At 45.1% G+C, this 19,929-nt stretch overlaps 1 protein-coding gene across 1 annotated transcript in view; it reads left to right on the forward strand.

Moving 5' to 3' along the window:
• cox10 (cytochrome c oxidase assembly factor heme A:farnesyltransferase COX10) overlaps window positions 1-19,929 on the forward strand; it is a 26,347-nt gene that overhangs the window by 4,489 nt on the left and 1,929 nt on the right. Inside the window, exon 5 of the mRNA XM_031843454.1 lies at window positions 17,433-17,503. Within this exon, the coding sequence (XP_031699314.1) occupies window positions 17,433-17,503 (71 nt within the window). The remainder of the gene's footprint in view (window positions 1-17,432; window positions 17,504-19,929) is intronic.

A 19,929-nucleotide genomic window follows, 5' to 3' on the forward strand; every position in this document is an offset into this window, starting at 1 on the left:
TCTCTCTCTCTCTCTCTCTCTCTCTCTCTCTCTCTCTCTCTCTCTCTTGTCGTCCTCCGCTCAGGTCTAGTTTCAAACCCCCAGTGGAGGTGAAGCATGGGCAAAGGTGAATTTCAGAGCAGATGTAGCGAGTTGCAAATTAGATAAGTGTGTGTTAAAACCTGCAGGAAATACTTACAGTCAGGGCGTTTATCAATTTGGGAATTATGAGACGCTGATCTTTTCCAGGCCTTTTGTTAAAGCCACATTTTTGCAGGTCAATTTTCTTTCTTTTTACTTAAATGAAAACGACAGGAGAACTTTGAATGATATGACAGAATTAAGCAGGCCAAATGTGTTTCAACCTTTTGGTGTCACTTTTCAAGTTATTCTAATTATTCTAATATTATTTATAGATGTGTATATATATATTCACTGTCTTAGGATTTTAAAAGTGTTTCACTATTCATTAAATCAGAGAAGACTAAGTATAAAGTGTCAAGAATAACAATATATTTATTTGATTGTATAACTGGACCCTTCATATTTTAACTATATGAAGGAGGCAATGCGACAAGATTGTGTGTATCTAAAAATATTCATTTTTCTTTATACGTGTGGGTAAAAGGGGCTCTGTGGTAGAATGTGTGGTATTTTGGGAATGCTTCTCATGGTTTCTGTATAATAATATACAGTGAATTGTAAAGAGATCCTGTTGGAATATTACTTCAACAATTCTCTCTGTTTGCACAATTGGCTTCTGTGTGTGTGTGTCTGTCTGTCTGTCTGTCTAATTTAAAAGGTGGTTAAAAGGATAAACACCATTAGGAGCATGGACGTATTTGTAGTTGTTAGTGTCTCGCTCTGCTCGTCTGGTATGGAAAGTATGTGCCTCGCTGCACACGATGTAACAGTAGTTGTTGTTGTTGCTCTGTTTGTAGAAGGTCATTTTCCTCTGAGTAATTACACACACAGAAGCACAGGGGATGTCATGTGTGACATGTAATTGCCCGCTGTGGACTAACGCACTGTTGTCGGCTCTTTTCTGTCAAAGACACGCCTTCACCTGTGTGTGTAATCGATCTCAACACTTTTGGTCAACCATTTGCTTTTCATAATCCCAAAAAGAAAAAGAGGAATGGAGAAGAAAAACATCCTCCCCTCAGATCTGCTGCCAGGTTTTTATTTTTTTCTATATTTGCACTCCCTTTCATCTTGGAAAAAGTGGGGCTGCTGGTTATACGTGATCAAAGCTAGATGTCTCTTTATTTCTATGAAAAATCAAACAAAAGCTTAAGAAACAAATGAAAGCAGAGAAAGACCCTTGTGAACATCACTTCCTATAGATTCAGCTCGGTCCTGATCCCTTAATGCTCGGCATCTACAGAGACAGAGGAGTGTGAGTATGTGACCACGCAACTGCTGAATTACCTTGAGCAAAGGAGGAGGAGGAGGGGGGGATGGGGGGGGGGACACGACGCTTCTGCTCTTGGAAGTGGCAGTTGGACCTTCAGTGGAGCTGTCAAAAGCCAAGGCTGCTCTTTGTCCCGTTGGGAAGTACCCGGAGGGCAAGCAGAAATGCTGTGGTTTCCTTTTAAAATGTGACTCTATTTAGGAAACTGACGGAAGGGTGGAAGCACTCGCAGTCACGTAACAATGGCATTTCACCGTCTCCAGTTTCTCACCACAGTCAAAAGACTTAATGCTGTCATGTCTGCCTTTACAATCAGAGGAGACAGTCAAAGAGATGTAATTATTTGAGCTTCCAGTTGAACCAGTTCTCATGGGTCGGCAATTATCAACTTTTCTCGAGCATGTGATGTTTTGCTTCCACCTCCGTCGGGCTGCTTAGACCGCCGTGAAAGCCTGCGTGGAGGTGTTCAGCTGAAGAGAGTCGTACTCTGCAGAGGACCGAGTCCTGAAAGTGTCGGGCGTTCTGGTCGTCAGGACCCGTGGGCCCCCCTCCCCCCCACACCAGGCCCGGGCCTCCACAGGTGTTGGTGCCGTCATCACCTTCCAGTCCGCCCACTGCTTCGGCTAATTGGATAATTGGGTCAGATGAAGGTTTCGGGCCGGAGCCCCAAAAAGACCCCTGGGACGTCTAAAGGTCCCCAGCAGTGTAAACAAGCCCCGATACTGCCTTTTACTGTCAAACAAGTGCCGCTCGAGACTCTCACCACGTCAGCCTCGCGTGTTTTGTTTTGATGAAAATTCAAGCTGGCTTGCTCTGCGGCTGCCGAGTGTCATCTCTGCTTTCATGACTGTGACAGCAAGTTTTCTTTTTTGTCCCGTGTCTCTCCTGTGGTGAGCTGTCTGAGGCTGGCACGCATACGCGAGCACCCACAAGCCCCCCCAGCCCCTCCACTCCCACCACCACTTGAAGCTACGCCCTGCTCCCTCTCGTCCTGTACAGGCATGCATTGGTTACCCTCCTGCATGCCTCCTTTTGGTGCACATCTTGGTCAGCCCCGTGGAGTGTATGGGTGCATGACTGAACATGGGGATAGCTCGTGCAGACGGCTATAAGATGTAGAGTATGACGCATTATATATTAGGATTTAAACGAGGTTAAATCATTTTATAACCTTTGAAAAAAAGTTAATGTAAAACCATGACGGGATCGTGAAGACCGAGAAACCACTAAACACTGAATCTGTATAAAAAGACTATAATGAGCATTTATGACACTGATTTAAATGATTTCTGAAGCTACACGAAGAAGCTTTTAATCAGCCGAATAATGGAAATGAATTCAAATTGATTGCATTCTGATGTTATTTTGATCTTAACACACAATGTGGTGCTGTTATGTAAAGCCACTTTATCTAGTGGAGCTCATGCTTTCATCTTAAAAAGGATTTTCAAGCTCCTCAGAATCTAATGATAGCGCAGAACACAAGCACATTACAATGCAGGCCTGTTGTCACAGTTGTGATCTTTATTCCTACTATCTAATGTTTGCAGTGGCAGTCTACTTCTTCAACATACTGATCCACATATTAGGAGGTCAGATTGTTGTGCTGCCACCTGAATTATGAAACTCGCTCACATTATTTCACATATTTAGGGACATCTAGTGTGATGCATGAATCTGTACTGATGCAGATGTGCTAGCGGGTGTTTGTGAAAGTCCTTAAATCACAGTTGGTTAAATTGGGTAACATCAGCACAGTAGAGTTGTTGCATCTTTATATTACAGTGCAGTCAGAAAGTATTACGGCTGTGTCTGTGCTGCAGCACATCTGATTTGAAATGAAAGACTGTTTATGAAGCTGAAACGTTGACCGTCAGCTTTGATTTGAGACTGTTTACGTCCTCGTCAGATGAACAATGTAGCTCATTCTGTACAGTGTACACAGTCCTCCGTCTGTAGTGGTCATGAAGTAACCAAACATGTCAACACAAACTACAACAAAGTCATCTTTTTATGTGTGATTATAACGTCCTTCAAATTATTGTGATGCCGTAAGTTTTGTTTGTTAAAAATGAGCTGGGAATGAAGAATAGGTGCTTTGTGGGTGTTTTTTTTCATCATGTGATCTCCATTCATATCTATACAACCAATAGGGCTGTTATAGTAGTATTTCAGACAAAAGGACCCCTTTAAATCTTGTGCTTACCAAAGATGTGCTCATACGTTTCTTTTGAAGATATGTCACTAAGCATGACAAACCATAAAAATATGACTAATCGACTAACGAAACCTTAGTGGACGAGGGGGGAGGCCTAACATCCAATGTGTTCATCAAAGATCCAGCCTCTTCATCTAGCTCTCAAGGTGCACCAGATTTATGCATTTAACTTTAAAATGTATAACATTGAAGAAAGAAAAAACTCAAAGCATGTTGTAGTAAATTCAGGGAGTCTTTATACCAGTGTTAAAGACAACGATTATCCAATACATGTATTTAATAAACTCCATTCACCTACAGTGAGATGCTTTATGACGGCTTCAGACGGACTCCAGATGTAGATAATGGTCCATCAGCAGCACAGTAGGTGGTAGCCGTCTGCTCAACAGTCAAGGCTGTCGCAACAGTTCTCCAGGATTGGGCTCCTCTCGTTGTAGTTTAAGGCCCCTCCCGTAACACGGTACCTCCCGAGAGGATCATTAGTTGTAACAGGACCTCATAGCCGCCAAAACCCCGCCATCCATTGCCATCTTCAAAGAAAGTGAAACCCTTCCACCGCTGGATGTGTGTCTGTTCCCCGCTGAGAAGCAGCAAAAGGAGATATGCTTTCAAACGGGTGCTGTAGAATACCTCTTGCATGATCGTCATCCCTCTTGTGCAATCTATTCTGCCTTAGACCCCCCCCCCCCCCCCCTCCCCTTCAGACCAGAATCCACTTGATGAATTGCAGTGGATACCTTCAAAACAAGCCCCTTATTGACAGATACTGTATTTGTTTTCTTGCGTTGGAAGCTTCAAAGGTGTCATGAGACAGAGTTGTGCTTGTCTTATTAGTTTCACTGGCGATGTGATGTAATTGCCTTTTCAAAATGTGTTGTGTCTGTCAAAGGATTATGTTTTTTTAGATTTAACGGTCAAACACATCCGAGGCGATTTAACAAAAGAAAGCGAGATCATTTCCTCGCGCAGATGCTGCTCTGAAGATCTTGTTTTCCAGCTTAGCTAAAACAAAAGAGCACGCTGACCTTTGACATCCACGGTTTTGAGGTTTTTGTTTTCGTGATCTTCACCAAGCTGTTCGTTCAGCTCGGGAGAAGGAACGGAAACTCCTTTTTAATTGCCGAGCTGGAAGGACTCGATGGGTCTCTCTCTCGGTACGGGATTGAAATGAATATTTAACTAGGCAGCGTGTTAAATAGTTAATTTCTTTAAAGGCTTTTGTCTTCATCAGCCACGGGGTGCCAATCCGTTTCCAACTGTACAAATGGATCTCTTTCAGCCTCAGATGGGAGACAGATGCTTTCCTCTGATAAAGTCATGACGGCTAAATCCACCTCAGACACTGCCTGAGGGAGCACATACTGTTGCCAGGCAAAGGGTCGGTTAGGCACAGATACAAACATGTTACGCTGGTTTCCAACTGTTATGTACCTTTCTTTTAAACAGATTTTGGCATCAATTTGCCTTTATTCATAATCTTATATCACTTTAATGTGTTGGGTTTGGCCACGTCTGTGCTTTATACGGGGATAATGTGTTGTGAACCAGTGCCAACGTGGCACTGATGAAGTCCTGGTTCTGGTTATAAACGTTGAATCCAGTTGCAGAGTTCAAAACAACCAACTGTCTTTGATGTAGCTATTGGCGTTGTTCATATACATTTGGTCCATCATCGTGGAGGGACTGAAACATTTAAAGGTGCAGGAGGAACTCACTGGAGTACGTTCATTTATAAAAGAGTGTTGGCAGGAAACAGCAGCAGTCTAATAAAGCACTTCTAGGGTGTTTATTTATTTTTCCTACTGATGTGAACCCTTCAAATGGCAGCTCACCTCAATACCGACCGTATCAAAGTTAATGAGTCACCAGAGTGAATTTAGAGACATATTCGTAACCGCTAAAACAATGTCTCTGTCCGATTTTAATCACTTCTCAATTCAACAATACATTTGTATCAATGACACAAGATATAATACTATAAACCTCTGTTTATAGACTATAATAGCAGTAATATACTATATTCACATGTTTAAAGGGAGGCTGTATAAATCTGAAATCAAAGTTCATTGCTTGTTATTCACTGACTGATGGATCAGCTGTAACAATATTGTGTTTTAGGGTTAAATACAACATATTTTCAATCATTATACATCTTAATACATACATGACTTCATCTACATATTCTTTTTGATCCTACTACACACAAGTACAGGGTGTCCTCACTTCAAAAGAAGCGGTGAACATGGCTTCTCACCGGCGTTGCACACCACATGCCGTCATCTTCACACTACACTCGCTACTCACACGCGAAGTGTCTCCCCGAGACACGGCTTGTTTGAGCAAACACGCCTCGCCACAATAGAGTCTCCGTCACCCGAGGGCCTGAACATGACTGACTGATGGGCAGGTGGGGCCGCTCCTCCACCTCGCTGATTAGCCTTTGGTCTTTCACAAAACACTGTGATTATAGGCTTCAGTGACCAACAAGGCGCGATGCAGACACCATTTAGACTCCAGTCAGAGGGGGGGGAAACCACCCACCTCAGCACCGTCTGCCACCAATGAACCCTTCTGCACCTAAATGCTGCGTTCGGCGATGGCTGACCTCATGCAAGCTGAGTAAATGTTGTTACACCAACTAAGACTCTTGTTTTCTCTCTCACATGTTCGTTCTTGTGGCAGTAGCATCAGCAGGTTAATAGTCCACAGGTGAGGATCATATTATACATCATTTGTCTTAGATTAACCGTGTTAACCAGCTGCACTGAAAGCAGCATATTCAGCTCTGTGTACCCGTATAGGAGCTCATTTTTAATATCCTTAAACCACTCCGGACCTGCTTTTCCTCTGAAACATATTGTGGCACGTTGCTGCCCCTGTATGTCTAAGAGGACGAACAGTTCTTCTAGCACTAATGCTGCAGCGTATTGCCTGAGAGAGGTAATGGGTTGCTGAAGACGCACTGGGTTAAGAAGGCTCCCTCTCTGCTTCTCGTGAATCACTTGCCCTGCTGAACATCAGCGCACAGAGGCCAGAGGTTTGCATGCCTCTTCAGTGGATGTAATGTCACTGGCTGTTGCCAAGACTTTGTCCAAATGTTTTTGGTTTAGTTGAGTAGCTCAAAGTTACCCGACGTGACATGAAGAACGTGAAAGTAATATGAGCAGCGATGCAGAATGTCTTTTGTGAAGTTTGCCTCTGGAGTTACAGTAGCTAATCAATGAACAAGTAGAAAACAACGTGTATTTAGGGCATCACGCCTATGTGTTTGTGTACAGTTAACCATTCATTCCCCTATAAACTCAAGTTTACCCTCTCTATCTGAAGGTAACCTAGCCAAAGGCAAGTAGGGACACTCTTTGTAGCGCTGAGATCCGTGGATAATTAACAAAAGCAGCCCTGTTTACAGCGGGCCCGTGAGCCAACGCTGAATGCTAATGTGACTCAAACCAAAAGCTTTTAGGGCATCGCCGCTGGACGGCAAAATGGTTATCGACCAAAGCTTGTCCCTGAGCCATGGGTGTGTCTCACATTCTCAAAAGTCTGTTTTTTTTTTTTAGCCCAACGTTTGTCTCGTAGGGCTTTACAGTCTGTGCAGTATGACTTTATTAAAACATTTAACTGTGTCTAATGGCACTTGTGGGGTTAAATTAAATTTCCACTTTTGCCATTTGCTGAAAGAGGCATGTATTGTCTTAAAGCTTGCTAGTGGCAGTAGTTTACCCCCTCATTTTTGGGGTCAGCTGGTCGTGTTCATGTTGCCCAATTTACACATAAAGGGAATGCTGCAGATTCGTTTTATTTGCCAAAACTTTGACTGATTTAACTAGTTTTTTTCTCCATCGCTATGGATTAATAATAATCAGGGCTGCCCAAAGTTGGCCCGCCATAAAGTCAGATTTGGCCCTCCAGATGTCATGAGTGAGAGTAAGAATTACATTTAATTAAGAATACTTTGTAACTTAGTACCGTTGTGTTTCACAACAATACAATAGAATAGGTGTTTGCTTTTTAGTTTCAGTTTTGGCTCTGATAAATAAACTGGTCTCCCCTGCTTTAAGTAAAGGGCTGCTCTGAATATGTATGCAGTGCATTTCACCTCATCTATTGAAGAACATGCTCCGAGCTTTTGTAAGGTGCTCTGTACCACCTGAGCGTTATTATCACCAGGTACCTTCGATATAGCTTCGCTGTCCATTCTCACCCCTCTGGTGCGAGAAATCGCTTCCGTGCTTTCGGCTTCTGCGCCTCATTACATGAAAATTCAAAATGCCAGGATGTTCAGCCTGAATAATAGTCATTGGAGAATGACTATTATTCAGGCTGAATATCCTGAATCTTAAGTGCCACCCAAGTCCTCAGCCCCTCATTATGTAAGCACACAGCATACCCGGAACACACAGCTCCAGGGGATATTTAGCACACAATACAAGGTTGTGTTTTTTTGTGCTTCTTCTCATAATAGTCACATTTAAGAGCAGTAATATTCTAGAGAGCTTTATTGTAAGCATGGCCAGACCAAAAAATGTATTTACATTTTGGAAAGCTTTTCTGTTATATACTCTTAACATGTATACTGCTGCAGAGATATCAGCAGTATCCACGACAAAACCTTCTTACGTGCACAAATCTGCTGATATAGTTACACCAGTAGAGTGCACGCTGTATCTCCTCCTGTAATGTTATCTACCCTTACATGCATATGCACACGGCATAGAGGCGTGTTTCTCTGTGTATGTTACGTGTGCACCTCAGGTGATTAGATAAAGCCGACTGCAGCGCCTGGACATTATTTCTGTTTCATTAAAAGCGGCTCTAATCTCAGCGTTGAACCGATCTGAAATGAGGCGGTGAAAAGCCTGCTGTCCCCACCTCCCTCTGGACCCTGTTTCCAAACATTAATGGCTTTTTGTGTGATAAATCTCACGCCAATGTTTTCAAATCAAACTTTTTTTTTTTTATAGCAGCCAGTTTGCATCAGCCTCCGTTATCATTTTTGCTCTTTGAGAGCAATATTAGGAGTCTAAATCCATGAAGAATGTTGAATTCCAGAGTTGTGCCTCCCGGTCTTCTTCGTGAGCGTCCCCTTTAACGTTTTCAGGAGCCACACAGCATCTACTGCCCTTCTCTACGTGATGCTCTACTGAGCACAAAAGGCTCAGGAAGTCTGCCTTTTGTGTCTCAGCCTCAGTGTAGCATTACTCCTGTTCTGTCCACCTGTTCTCCTCTGCAGGGTAATCCTGCTGGGTTGGGTGTGGACTTGTTGTCTGTCTCCGTGTCACAGAAGACACTACAAAGAGTTAAAAGGATCTTGAGCTGTGCGATGACATTGCAGTCTTTCATGTAGTCGGCTAACTGTTGATTACCAAGACAGACCAAAGTGTGTGTGTGTCTCTAGGTGTGTGCAGCTTGACTCTCTTTCTACTCTTTTATTTGAGGCAGTGTTTTGTGGGTATCTCCACCTACTTCACCCCTCTGTGCTGTACGTCTTAGTTACTGTTCCCCCTCATTATTGAGGCTCACCTGTGAGCTAGCTTTTTAGAAACAAGTGACGTGTCTACTGTAAGTGTCTGTATGACTTAACTGTGCTTTAAAGGGGCCTCTGTCATTAAGGCTGTGTTGCTTTATGCATTCCCAAAGTTGCTTTTTGAAAACTGCATTTTAATTAGTCCTCCTCCCATAAGCATGCTCGCCATGTGACAAAGGAGACCTTCTATAACAGCTGAGGTTCAGTTCAGTGAGGACTCATGTAACACTCATCCTCTCTATGGCATTGTCTGTCTGCCCACGCGCCTCAAACACAACATCCACACACACACAAAGACAGACCTTGAAACACAACACGTGTCTCACTCTGAATGCCGTTAATGTCACATGCAGTCATTTATTCAAGTAGCCACCGCGGTGTTCCCATTCATCTGACTCCCACACAACTGTAATCACTTTGAGAATGATAGACATCAGGGCGCATGCACACGAGTGCTTATGCCCACACGTGTGTGTGTGTGTGTGTGTGTTTTAAAGTCTTACTCAGATCCTGGGGATTAAACATTTCCGCTGTTAGTGGTGCTGTGCTTCTGCTCTTTCTCCCGCCTGCAGACCTTTTTATCTGTACGCTTCTCTTGCAGTAATTGCTTATGAAGAGACGGGGTGGGTCGGGAAAGAGCGGCTCCAATTTCACCAGCCGTCAACTTTTTTAATGGCGCTTCACCACTTTGAAATATCCGTCTTTGTTTTAAGACTATGTTACATCCTTTATACGGTATGCTGTAAAGTAGAAAGGGAAATCTTTTAACTCCACAAGCCCAGGCCTCAACATCAAAGATCACAGTGGGCAACTAAAACGCCACGTCGGGCTTGTAAATCTAGCAACTCGGCAAAAAATAAATTATGTTTAATGTTTTTTTTCTGGAGCTGATGATGGATGAAGCTAAAGAGCGAGCCATCGCCTCATCTCTGTCCAGTGTCGTACATGTAGGGCACTGGTGAGAAAATATCTGCAGGTAAACACAAAGTTGACCGTCATTGCAACTCAACCCTCGGAAATGTGCCAGCATTTACTCTTCCCTACTCAGACACACTGGAGGCTGTGTCACGCCACATCCTGAAGTCCTGTTCCACTCACAGGACAGACATGATAGACAGGATAGTGAGAGATGCAAAGATCCAGAGAATATGGCAGAAAGGGATGCGTCTCAGGGGGCAGTGGAGGGAGGACACATTCTGACAGGAACTTTGTTCACACAGTCTCCTCCCATTCGCCCCAATCAAACAAGATTGAAACTCACGGATAAATTATTTACTCCTCTTTGCCAGTGTTTACTGTCTGCGCCCTTGCGTTGAGTGTATCAGTAAATGTTCCACCTCCACATAAACATAGTTCAATCTTCTCCTCGTTCTGTTTCCTGTCACTCAAAGGTGGAACTATAAAGAAAGAAGTTGGCAAACGCGCTGAAAACCACACGTCTTTGTAGTTTATTATAAGAGATGTAACAGTTGGAAGACATTTTGTTATTTACCACCAGCCCAGTGTGATGGTTGAGGAGTCTCCCCCCCCCCTGCTTATTGAGGCCAGTTCAGAGCAGAATATTAATGTTAACAATGTGCTCTCTTCATAAGAATAAAGTCAGATTGTATAGAAGTCTATGAGGAAGTGCCCCTTCTTCTCACTTGATTTATTACCTCCGTAAACACGAGTTCATGTATCCGTAGGATTTAGTTTCTCAGTTTTCCTTCACCGGAGAGATGGAAGAGGCAAAGCCTGAAAATCTGCTCCCACATATTTCATTATAGGGAGAATACTATCATCTCTCCAGTCGTTCCTTGGGCTTGTCCCTGAACCAAACCGCCGTGCACTGCACCAACCTGAGCTGCATGTGTGTTATCAGAAGTGTTGTTTACAGAACATGCTGGCGAGGACAAAGGAAGGGAGAACAAAGATGCTGATTGAACAATGTAAAGCCGGAAGTGTTCAGAAATGAGCTCACCTGGGAGGAAAATCGGGCAGAATGAGACCTGTGAGTGCTGAACACGAGCCAGAGATATCAAAGATAATAACTAACAGAAAGGGAATAATCAGGTTTGCTTCAGTTTGGCAAAACAATAGAGAGGATGTATTTCTCATGGTGGAACCAAAAGACCCGTTGTCTCGTCTCAAGTTGTGATTAACTGTAATAAAATACATACATTTCCTGTTAGATATTAAAAATCACAGCCATGGGATTTGATCTTTACTGGGGCTGCAAAACTTCAGGAATATTCAAGATGAAAACTTTTGGGAAATAAGAGGAATACAATGGAGTAATAAGGGTTATTCGCTCTGGCTGTTTTTAACATGGACCAAATTTCCTTTTTTTTCTGCCAAGTTGAGTTGTTTCATTAACAGGCAGTTGACCTTCATCCAGAATTTCGATGTGATCTCCTTAAAAGGCAATGCTGTGGAGGAGAACCAGACCTCTCTGTGCGTCTTCTTCTGGGCTCCTCATCATCCTGATTTGAAAGGCCTGTTGAATGAGCCCGTCTAGATGAAGGGGCGGGCTTTGCCGTGGGTCACTGACGCAAATACAAATCTACCAGAGGTGCGGACGGCTGCTGTCATCTCTGAGAGAACAGCGAGGGCCTTCATATGTGTCGGCACGCTTCTAATTTCCAAGAGGCTCTTTTCTCCAGTATCTCCGGTACCAGCCGTATCAGAGCCATATTAAAAGCCAACACACACACACACACCCATTCCAGTCTCCCTGTGGTCAGACACAGCTGCAGACGGAAAAAATCCAAACACTCGCATTCTCTCAAACGTACACACGGTCATGCACATGCCTCTTTTTCCACTGCACCCAAACTGTTGAGAGCCTTTCAAACTGCATGTCACGTCAGTCACACCCTCGGTTATTTGCAAATGCCCACCGATGCCGGAAAAGGACTGTTAATTTCCCTTTAAACAAATGACCGCACACACACCCAGCCTAGTTCCATGTATTGGCCTTTGACTGATATGTTTTCCCACAGTATGCGAGACTGAATAGAAAGCAGTCGAGTGTGTGCAAAGTTAACTGTAATCAGGAGCTGGAGTGAAAGGCCCTCATTAGTCGGAACATTAACTTATCGGGCTCAGACTACAGATACGGCCGGCCGGCCGGCTCTCCAACAAAGGAATCCATCTTGTTTGCACAGTTGATATGTTTACAGTAGAGCAGAGCTGTATCAGCCGGCCAGCGCGGCCCGGTGTCAAGTCCAGTGGCAAGATGAAAACGCTTCATACAAATGAAGATTAATATTTGAAACTCGAGCCAGTTCACTGAGAGATTTGGGCTCCGAAGATTCTATCGTGTGGAACATTCTTGCGGTGTGACGCGCATATTTTGACTCAAGTGGCAAATTTCTGAATTAAGGCCCGGGGTCACAAGTGGCATTTGCTCTTACTGTGACTTTAAACAAACATTCACTGTAATGAAGAATCTCTGCGTGAGAGAGAGAGGGTCTCTTGATCCTAAAGATTTGCCGCCGTCCACCGAAAGTTGGCCTTGTAACCCGACTCCTCCCTCACACTAGGAGGCACTGTGGCCTGGTCTGATGGTCTGACGCTACTGATGGAAATGCTGATACGACCCGACGCACAAGGCACCACTTCTAAACCCAAGAAAAATATTCCCTCAGGTCGAGTTGGTCTTCTACGCCAAACAGAAATAGACATTTATATCTTTCAGATGCGCACAGAAAACCTTTTCTTTATGTTGTTTTGGAGGCAGAGCAGCAGCAGCTGTCACAGCCTCCTTTGATCAGATGAGTTGGAAGAAATCAGCGTGTAAGAATAATCCTCTTCTTTTAGGGTTTCATTTTCGGATTCTAGCTTCCTCTTTTTTTTTTTTTTTTTGCTCCAGCAGTCCTTCCCTCTCTTCGTGGCCCAGACAGTGCGAGTACAGCGAACCACTGCTCTGCAGAAGGCTTTTCACACATCTCCACGCTGCAAAGGGAGCGATCGGGGAAAAGGCAGCATGGCCAGTTTAGCACTTCACTGTCCCGCACTCAGGCCATCAATCAGAAGAGAGGCGGTGCCAGCTGGACCACTGCCTACGGCTCTACACAGACCGCTGTAGAGAGAGCAAGAGGAGGTGAGGGGTCAGCCCACAGCTGAAAGGGAGACGTGATCCACTGTTTGGCCGGACGGAGTACTGCAGTCTCTGCAGGGGTGAACGAAGGGAGACTTGGCTGTCTAGAAGCAGTTCTGGTATTTAGGACTAACGGTTTCTTTGGTCGAGGGCCTATTTTTTAAGGTTTCTCTCATGAATTGAACAGTGCAGACAAGTTGAGTTTTCCGTGTCTCATCACACCAGCGGATCCGCTATCGTTTCATCACATCAAAGGATCTCGGAGGGCGAGGAAACCCGGCAACATCTGCCAGCTGTCCGCATGCAGCATTCCAGACACGGAGACACGTCTCCTGTTTTTATCTTGCACCTCCGCTGCAGATAGTGTGAACTAAATATTGCTATTTCCTCAGTGACAGGAGTGAGGTGATGGAGATGTCCTCCGCGCTCTTTTCTAAACACTTTATTGCCAAATATCCAGTTTCTGGTTGTATTTACTGTATGACTCCTTTAAGGACCTGTTACAACCAAACCACGTGCAACCTTTTTTAAGTTACCGTTCTATTTTCTGACTTTATTTCTCGTTTCACGACTCCACACTGACACTCACGCATGTTGCTGCTAACAGTTTAATAAGTCCTTTAGAGGCGTTCGGCAGGTTCTTCGGGGACATTGCTCGCATAGCTCCAAGACTATTGGTTTGACTCAAGAGACATCAGAAGAACAGCAGTCCCACATCTAGCGTTAAAACCACATTGAAATACCCTTAACCTGCCATTCCAGCTCGTGTGTGTTGTGACTAGTCAGGTTGCATGCCAAGTCTGTTTTGTTCTTTCATTTGACATCAAAACATTGTCAAACGAACGTCTGCCAGAACCGCTGAATTGACTTCTGAGGAAAGCTTAATCTATGTAAATCTTTGGCTGCTTGTTTGTCAAGTGGTTGATCAGAGACGGTTCACAGTCGCTGTTCAAGGGCGGCTTTGAGAGCTCTCGGGCTTTTGCTCTTTTTTTTTTTTCCTTTTTTTTTTTTTCCAAGTGGACTTGGCTCGCGTGCTGCCGAGTGCCCGCCTCACTCCCCACCCCACCCCACCCCGGTGGATGTTTGAGTCTTCCATTCAAACAGGTGACATTCTGACAAGTGATGACTTGGTCTCATTGTTGGGTTTAGCCCGAGACTACAGGAAGTGCCTTCCTGTAGTCTATTATCAGTGGAGCCCTGGTGGTTGGCGGTGGATCACTTTCCGTCTTTGATGGCACGGAGGATCTGGCAGCCGTACACCGCCTCTCACTTTGGTCTCGCCTGCTTTCCGTCCTCATCTGGCAGATAATCGTCCCTACAGTTCTGGGTTTTGTGTGTGTGTGTTTGGGTTCATAATTGATAGCAGCAGCCAGACTCTCCGTAACTTCCGGTTCAGTCCCACAGCCGCCTCTGTATCGACGATGTTACGCCACAGATCATAAATGAGCCATCATGCTGCTCGTGAGTGAATCACGAGAGCGCGGCAGAGGTCACTAAAAACAGAGTAGCCCACAGTTTCAACGGGACGTGTCATGATGTGTCATCGAGCTAGAAAACAAACAAATGGCTGCTCGCCAGAGGCATTGTGCACATGTCATCACATAATCTCAATTTAATATATAGTTCATGCCAAAGACAAGAACCTTCTTGCTGCAACAATAACACAATGATTTAATTTGCTAAGTGTGCATAGTGCTTCAGTTGCATAAAGGAGAAACAAATCAGTCTTTAAATGAAGAAAAGTTGTCATTTTTGTAATTATTAATTCATTTTTATGACCTTAACAGATTGTAAATAATACATTTATTTGCCTCTAAATAGCAACAGAAACACTTATCATCATTAACAAAATTCTATTCACCTTTTACAATACTTAGTATTATTGTAGAGTGAGTATTTTCAGAATATGCCCAATTTTTCTAAACATGTATAGAAGAATTGTCTAAATCTACACGCCTGACATGGAGCTCTAACCACCGTACGTCATGCCAGCTAATTACAGTCACGCTGCCTCGACTCAGTGCAGGTGAAGACGTGTCCATTTTTAAACTGCACCAAACCTCCAGACCTACCTGTAGCAACTCGCAACACAAACCAATTATTTGAATGCCCTCGCTCACTGTAACACATGGCGGCGTTGAGGCGGAAGTAATGACCCGGGCTGAGAGGGCCGCTGATGCGAACCAGATGAGGCACTCGCGACTTAAAAGGCAGAGAGAGGGAGGAACGAGAGAGCCGGACCAACTGTGAAAGGACAACAGCGCACGCAGTGGGCCGACTTTGACATTCGTGTTAAATCACCCGAATACACACACGACAGGTTGATCCAAACACGGTAGATCCTGTGTGTTCAGATGCTTCTCTCACGTTGGAAAGCTCTTTGTTTCTCCTGTTTACATCGTGGGGCCACAATGCACAGAGTGCTGCTATGCACAAAGTATCAGAGTCTTTTTTATTTCTCTACATGTGGGACGATGTTATTGGAAACTAAGTAGATCCTTTCTTTATGTGAGCAGCGTTGCAGCGGGCTTTGGCCCCGGGCCTGCTCGAGGCCTGGTTCAGCACTGCTCTGGTCGGGCCCCTGCCACAAAGTGCATTTCTCTCTCAGGCGGCCCCTGACCTCCTGACGCATTTCCTGACCCAGGAAATAGAGTTAACACCTCAGCCCGGGCCTTGAGGGTCCCACAGCCGCATACACAGCTGTGCATTAGCTCGGCCCAGTCCAGTCAGACCCGGCCAGCAACTCAACCATAGATGGTGGAGGGGAAGCGGGAGGTTTTCTCTGCAGCTTACGGAGGGAGCTCATTCAACCGCTAGTTTTAATGTCTTTGGGTGCTTGAAGGGTTTCAGTGCCGTTGCAATGTCAGCAGTAACTGGGGCCAAATAAGAAGATATATTTACCTACTTCTATAACTGTTGTAGGCCAGAACTGCACTGTGAATAAGCATTAGCTGTACTGGCTCGCTGCGATTAATTGGACTGGATTCCCAAGAAGACCCACGTAAACCAGGGAAACGTGTAACTCCGGCTGAAATGGAGATTCAGTTTTGCCATTTCGCTGGTCGTTTCGGAGTATTGTTGCCGGCTCTGAGAGGATCGGTCTTCCTCCCTAAACCTCCTCTAAGACGGCCAAATTGTTATGGAGCATGTTTAAACTTTCGCGTTTCTGATTTGTATTCGCATCTCAACTCCAGGTTCTCCGTCGAGTATGGGGAGAAGTTTTGTGAGAGATCTTGTGCATCAGACCGTAATGGTGCAGCCCGCCCCCCTAATGTTCTTCAAAATGAAAATCTATACGGAATGAAATGCAATTATTTCCACCAGGAGTTTTGTTTTTTATAATATGGCGGCTTTCCGATGTTACGAGTGCAGTAAATCTGGAAACTGGGGTTTAAGAAGAGAAAAGTGGATTATCTGTTTATTAGATATTTTATGTGAGCAATATTTCACAAGAGATGGTTCTCGATATTCCGTCGTCTAAGTGCTTTATCTGTTTTCTTCATTAGTCAAAGGCTCTTATGCAGGCAAGCAAAATGCTCGCTCACACACACACACACACACACACACACACACACACACACACACACACAGATTAGCTAGTTCCTGCGTTTAAGCACCCCATGTGTTTGCGTTTTGGTCACACATTGCCAATCTCATGGGAGCACTTTGAAGCATACTCCTCCAGAGCAGATCATAAAACAGGAGTATAAGTAGTTTTTCACATAGTTGTATCCCAGAACACCCACCCACACCACCACCACCAGCACCACCCACCCAACAGCTCGCCGCCTCCACCTTCCACCTCCAGTCCATTTACTCTCAAAGTGCAGGGTGAGCATTCGGTTAGGTTTGATACCACCACTCCCCTCGCATTGTCTCTCCAGATGTTGCATAGAAAGACTCAGAGAGGCAGCCATGGTGGAATATTTGATATTTTTACATTTCTTTTCATGCACATTTGTTTGATTGCAACTGCAGAATGATTGTGCTGTAAATCTCTGTCTGCAGTGTTGTATCGCAGCCTTACCGTAGCACCTCGACGTTGCTTGAAATGAACCAGAATCTGTACTTTTCTGAGCTCCAGTGTCGGAGGTGTTCAACACTATAGAATCAGTTTGACAACCGAAGTGATGGATTCTCCCTGCTACCTGAAGTAGTCCATCATATCGTGCGTGTCTCCTGCGTTGACCCTCTTGTGTTTCTGTCTCCGCAGTACTTCGAGGTGCCCTTCGACTCCAACATGAACCGAACAAAGACCCGTCCGCTCGTCAGGGGACAGATCAGGTACCGTTTCCTGTCTTTGTGCTCATTCATGGTCTTCTGTCCGAAAGATTTGACACAGCAACCTCATCCGCACACGACGGCTCAGCCAGAGATCAGTTCAGTATAGAAGCAGCCCAGCAACACTACATGACAGCTACCGAGCCTCGCAGGCTCCTTCTGTGCAGTTCATACAGGACGAACGTCTGCTGCAGTTGTCTCGATCACTGATCTTTATACTTGTCTAGGCTCGATGAGGGACATCTTTCTAAGGGCCAAACATGACCTATCGACTTGTGACGTCAAAGCATTTGTGTGTTTGCAGGCGATAATATAATGACCACACCTTAAATGAAGCGGTAGCACTGAGCAAACATCCGTGTTGATTTAAACCCGTCTGTTAGTAGCAGCAGCTACCTGGACAGCCGGTACACCTGTCGGGTGGAATGAACGCTTGGTAGAGGGACAGGGTCGGGGGGGTTAGGGTGTGGTTTACCTGACCTCCATTACTTTGCTCTCCTCCACTGTTTAGATGTCAGATAAGCTCGGCGTTGGTGCTCAATGAACTCCTGCTAATCTGACTCATTGACTGGACAACACACCTGTCTCTACCTGCCCCCCCCCTCCCTTTGGGAGACTGCCACCCTTAAGCAGCAGGCACAGATATTCACTGATGCATGAACCAAAACAAAAGAACACAAACCAACCACATGTCCTCCTCTCCTATTGTCAGTGGCAGGAAACTGCCTCCTTTGCATTTCACTCTTACAGGAGGAGAGCTCTCCTTTCATTTGTATTCAGTTGGAACGAAAGCAAACAACCTGTTGACATAAGAGGATGAAAACGCCTTCCATAACAGTCCAGTCCACATGCAGCTAACAAGTGGAAGCTAGAAGCCTCTGTTGCCTTCCGACATATACCAGCAAAATAGGCACTTTAGGACTGAAACGGTGTGTTTGTACCAAAACTGGAGCTATCTCGTCCCAGTGTTCAGGGATTCTCCACTGATACGCTGTTTAAAAGTGGACTCTCGTGCTGCTGAGCTGGTGATTGAAGATGTTCTCTCGCTATCTAAACACGGCGTCTTCTCGCTGGCTTTTAGCCCGTCCCAGCTGACAGGAGAGGAGGTGTGTGTCCGTCAGAAACACAAGATCTCTGGCTCTCTCTCGCAGCGGGCAGATGGGAGGCTGGACCGTCCTGTCAAACAAGCCGTCACAAAGCCAGATTTTACACATTTGCAGGACGAGGCTTTGCACATGCCCGACTAACGCCCCTCCCTCGACATCTGTGTTGCTGCGGAAGTCTTGTCTGCACGGCAACACGCGAGTCTCGGAAATAGTTTGTCATCTTGTGTCTGGACTACAATGGTGGATCATCTTTCCCACCTCTTATTGTTCTTCTGTAAAATGTGGATGACAGTCCCCCCTGTCCTTTGTAGTGGTTTTGTGGAGATTCCGCCTGCAGCGATGCTGAATAGCTTTCAGCTTGCTAACAGAGGGAACATAGATTAGTTCTGATTTAGGGCTCTTTCAGCTGCAGCGCACAGCCTCAGTTTGCTCTGTTGAGATCACTTTATTTCCAGCGTCAAAAATGAACTTTAACTGGTTTTGTTAAGTTTTCTGTTCGTATATTTTCTGAGTGCGATGTCTAGTCTTTGTAGGAGTCAGTAGTCAGTTTTACACTGGTCCCTGAAGCCTCCGTGTTGTAGGCACGGCTTCCACTTGAATATTTACCAGGTAACTTAAGTTTGAAGTAGAATCGTCTTGTTTCTTTAACCTAAAGTTTTACATTTGGGTCCTTGGCCTTAGTTGTGGTCTAACCAGAGGACCACATCTTTGGCTCTCTGTATCGACATTGACCCATCTGACTTTGTGTCAGACTATAAGCGGAGGACAGTAAACCCACCTCAGACCACGTGACGCACTCCCTCCCCCGACCCCCGCTGAGCCAGCCTGCACGGCCCCACCTCAGCCCACATAAAACAGACATAACACCACTAATCACATTAATGCACCAATCTCCCTGCTCGGCCACACCACCAGAATAAAAGCCCCGTTCAGCTTTTTGAAGAAAAGGGCCTGCGTTTGGTCAAGATTTTAATCTACCCTCTCTCTTTAATTTATGGACCATTTACTGGTGAATTTGAACCAGACCTTGCCTTCACTGCTTTCAATAAAAGACGAGGGGGGGAGGAGGAGGAGGAGGAGGAAGTCTTCATCCGGCTAAAAAGCCTGAGCCGCAGTGGTTTTCTTCAGCTAGTTTTGATCTCTGGCGTGTGCACATGCTCTTCATCTTGCAGGGCTACTTTTATCCTCACAAACTCTTATCAGATGAGCTTCCTCTAAGCCTCCCGTTCTGAGGCTCAGCCATGCTCAGCTGCTGACTGTTAGTGTGTGGCCCCCATGTGTGTGTGTGTGTGTGTGTGTGTGTGTGTGTGTGTGTGTGTGTGT

The sequence above is a fragment of the Anarrhichthys ocellatus genome, unplaced genomic scaffold (assembly GCF_004355925.1).
Source record: "Anarrhichthys ocellatus isolate YVR2014 unplaced genomic scaffold, GSC_Weel_1.0 scaffold4, whole genome shotgun sequence".
Classification (NCBI taxonomy): domain Eukaryota; kingdom Metazoa; phylum Chordata; class Actinopteri; order Perciformes; family Anarhichadidae; genus Anarrhichthys; species Anarrhichthys ocellatus.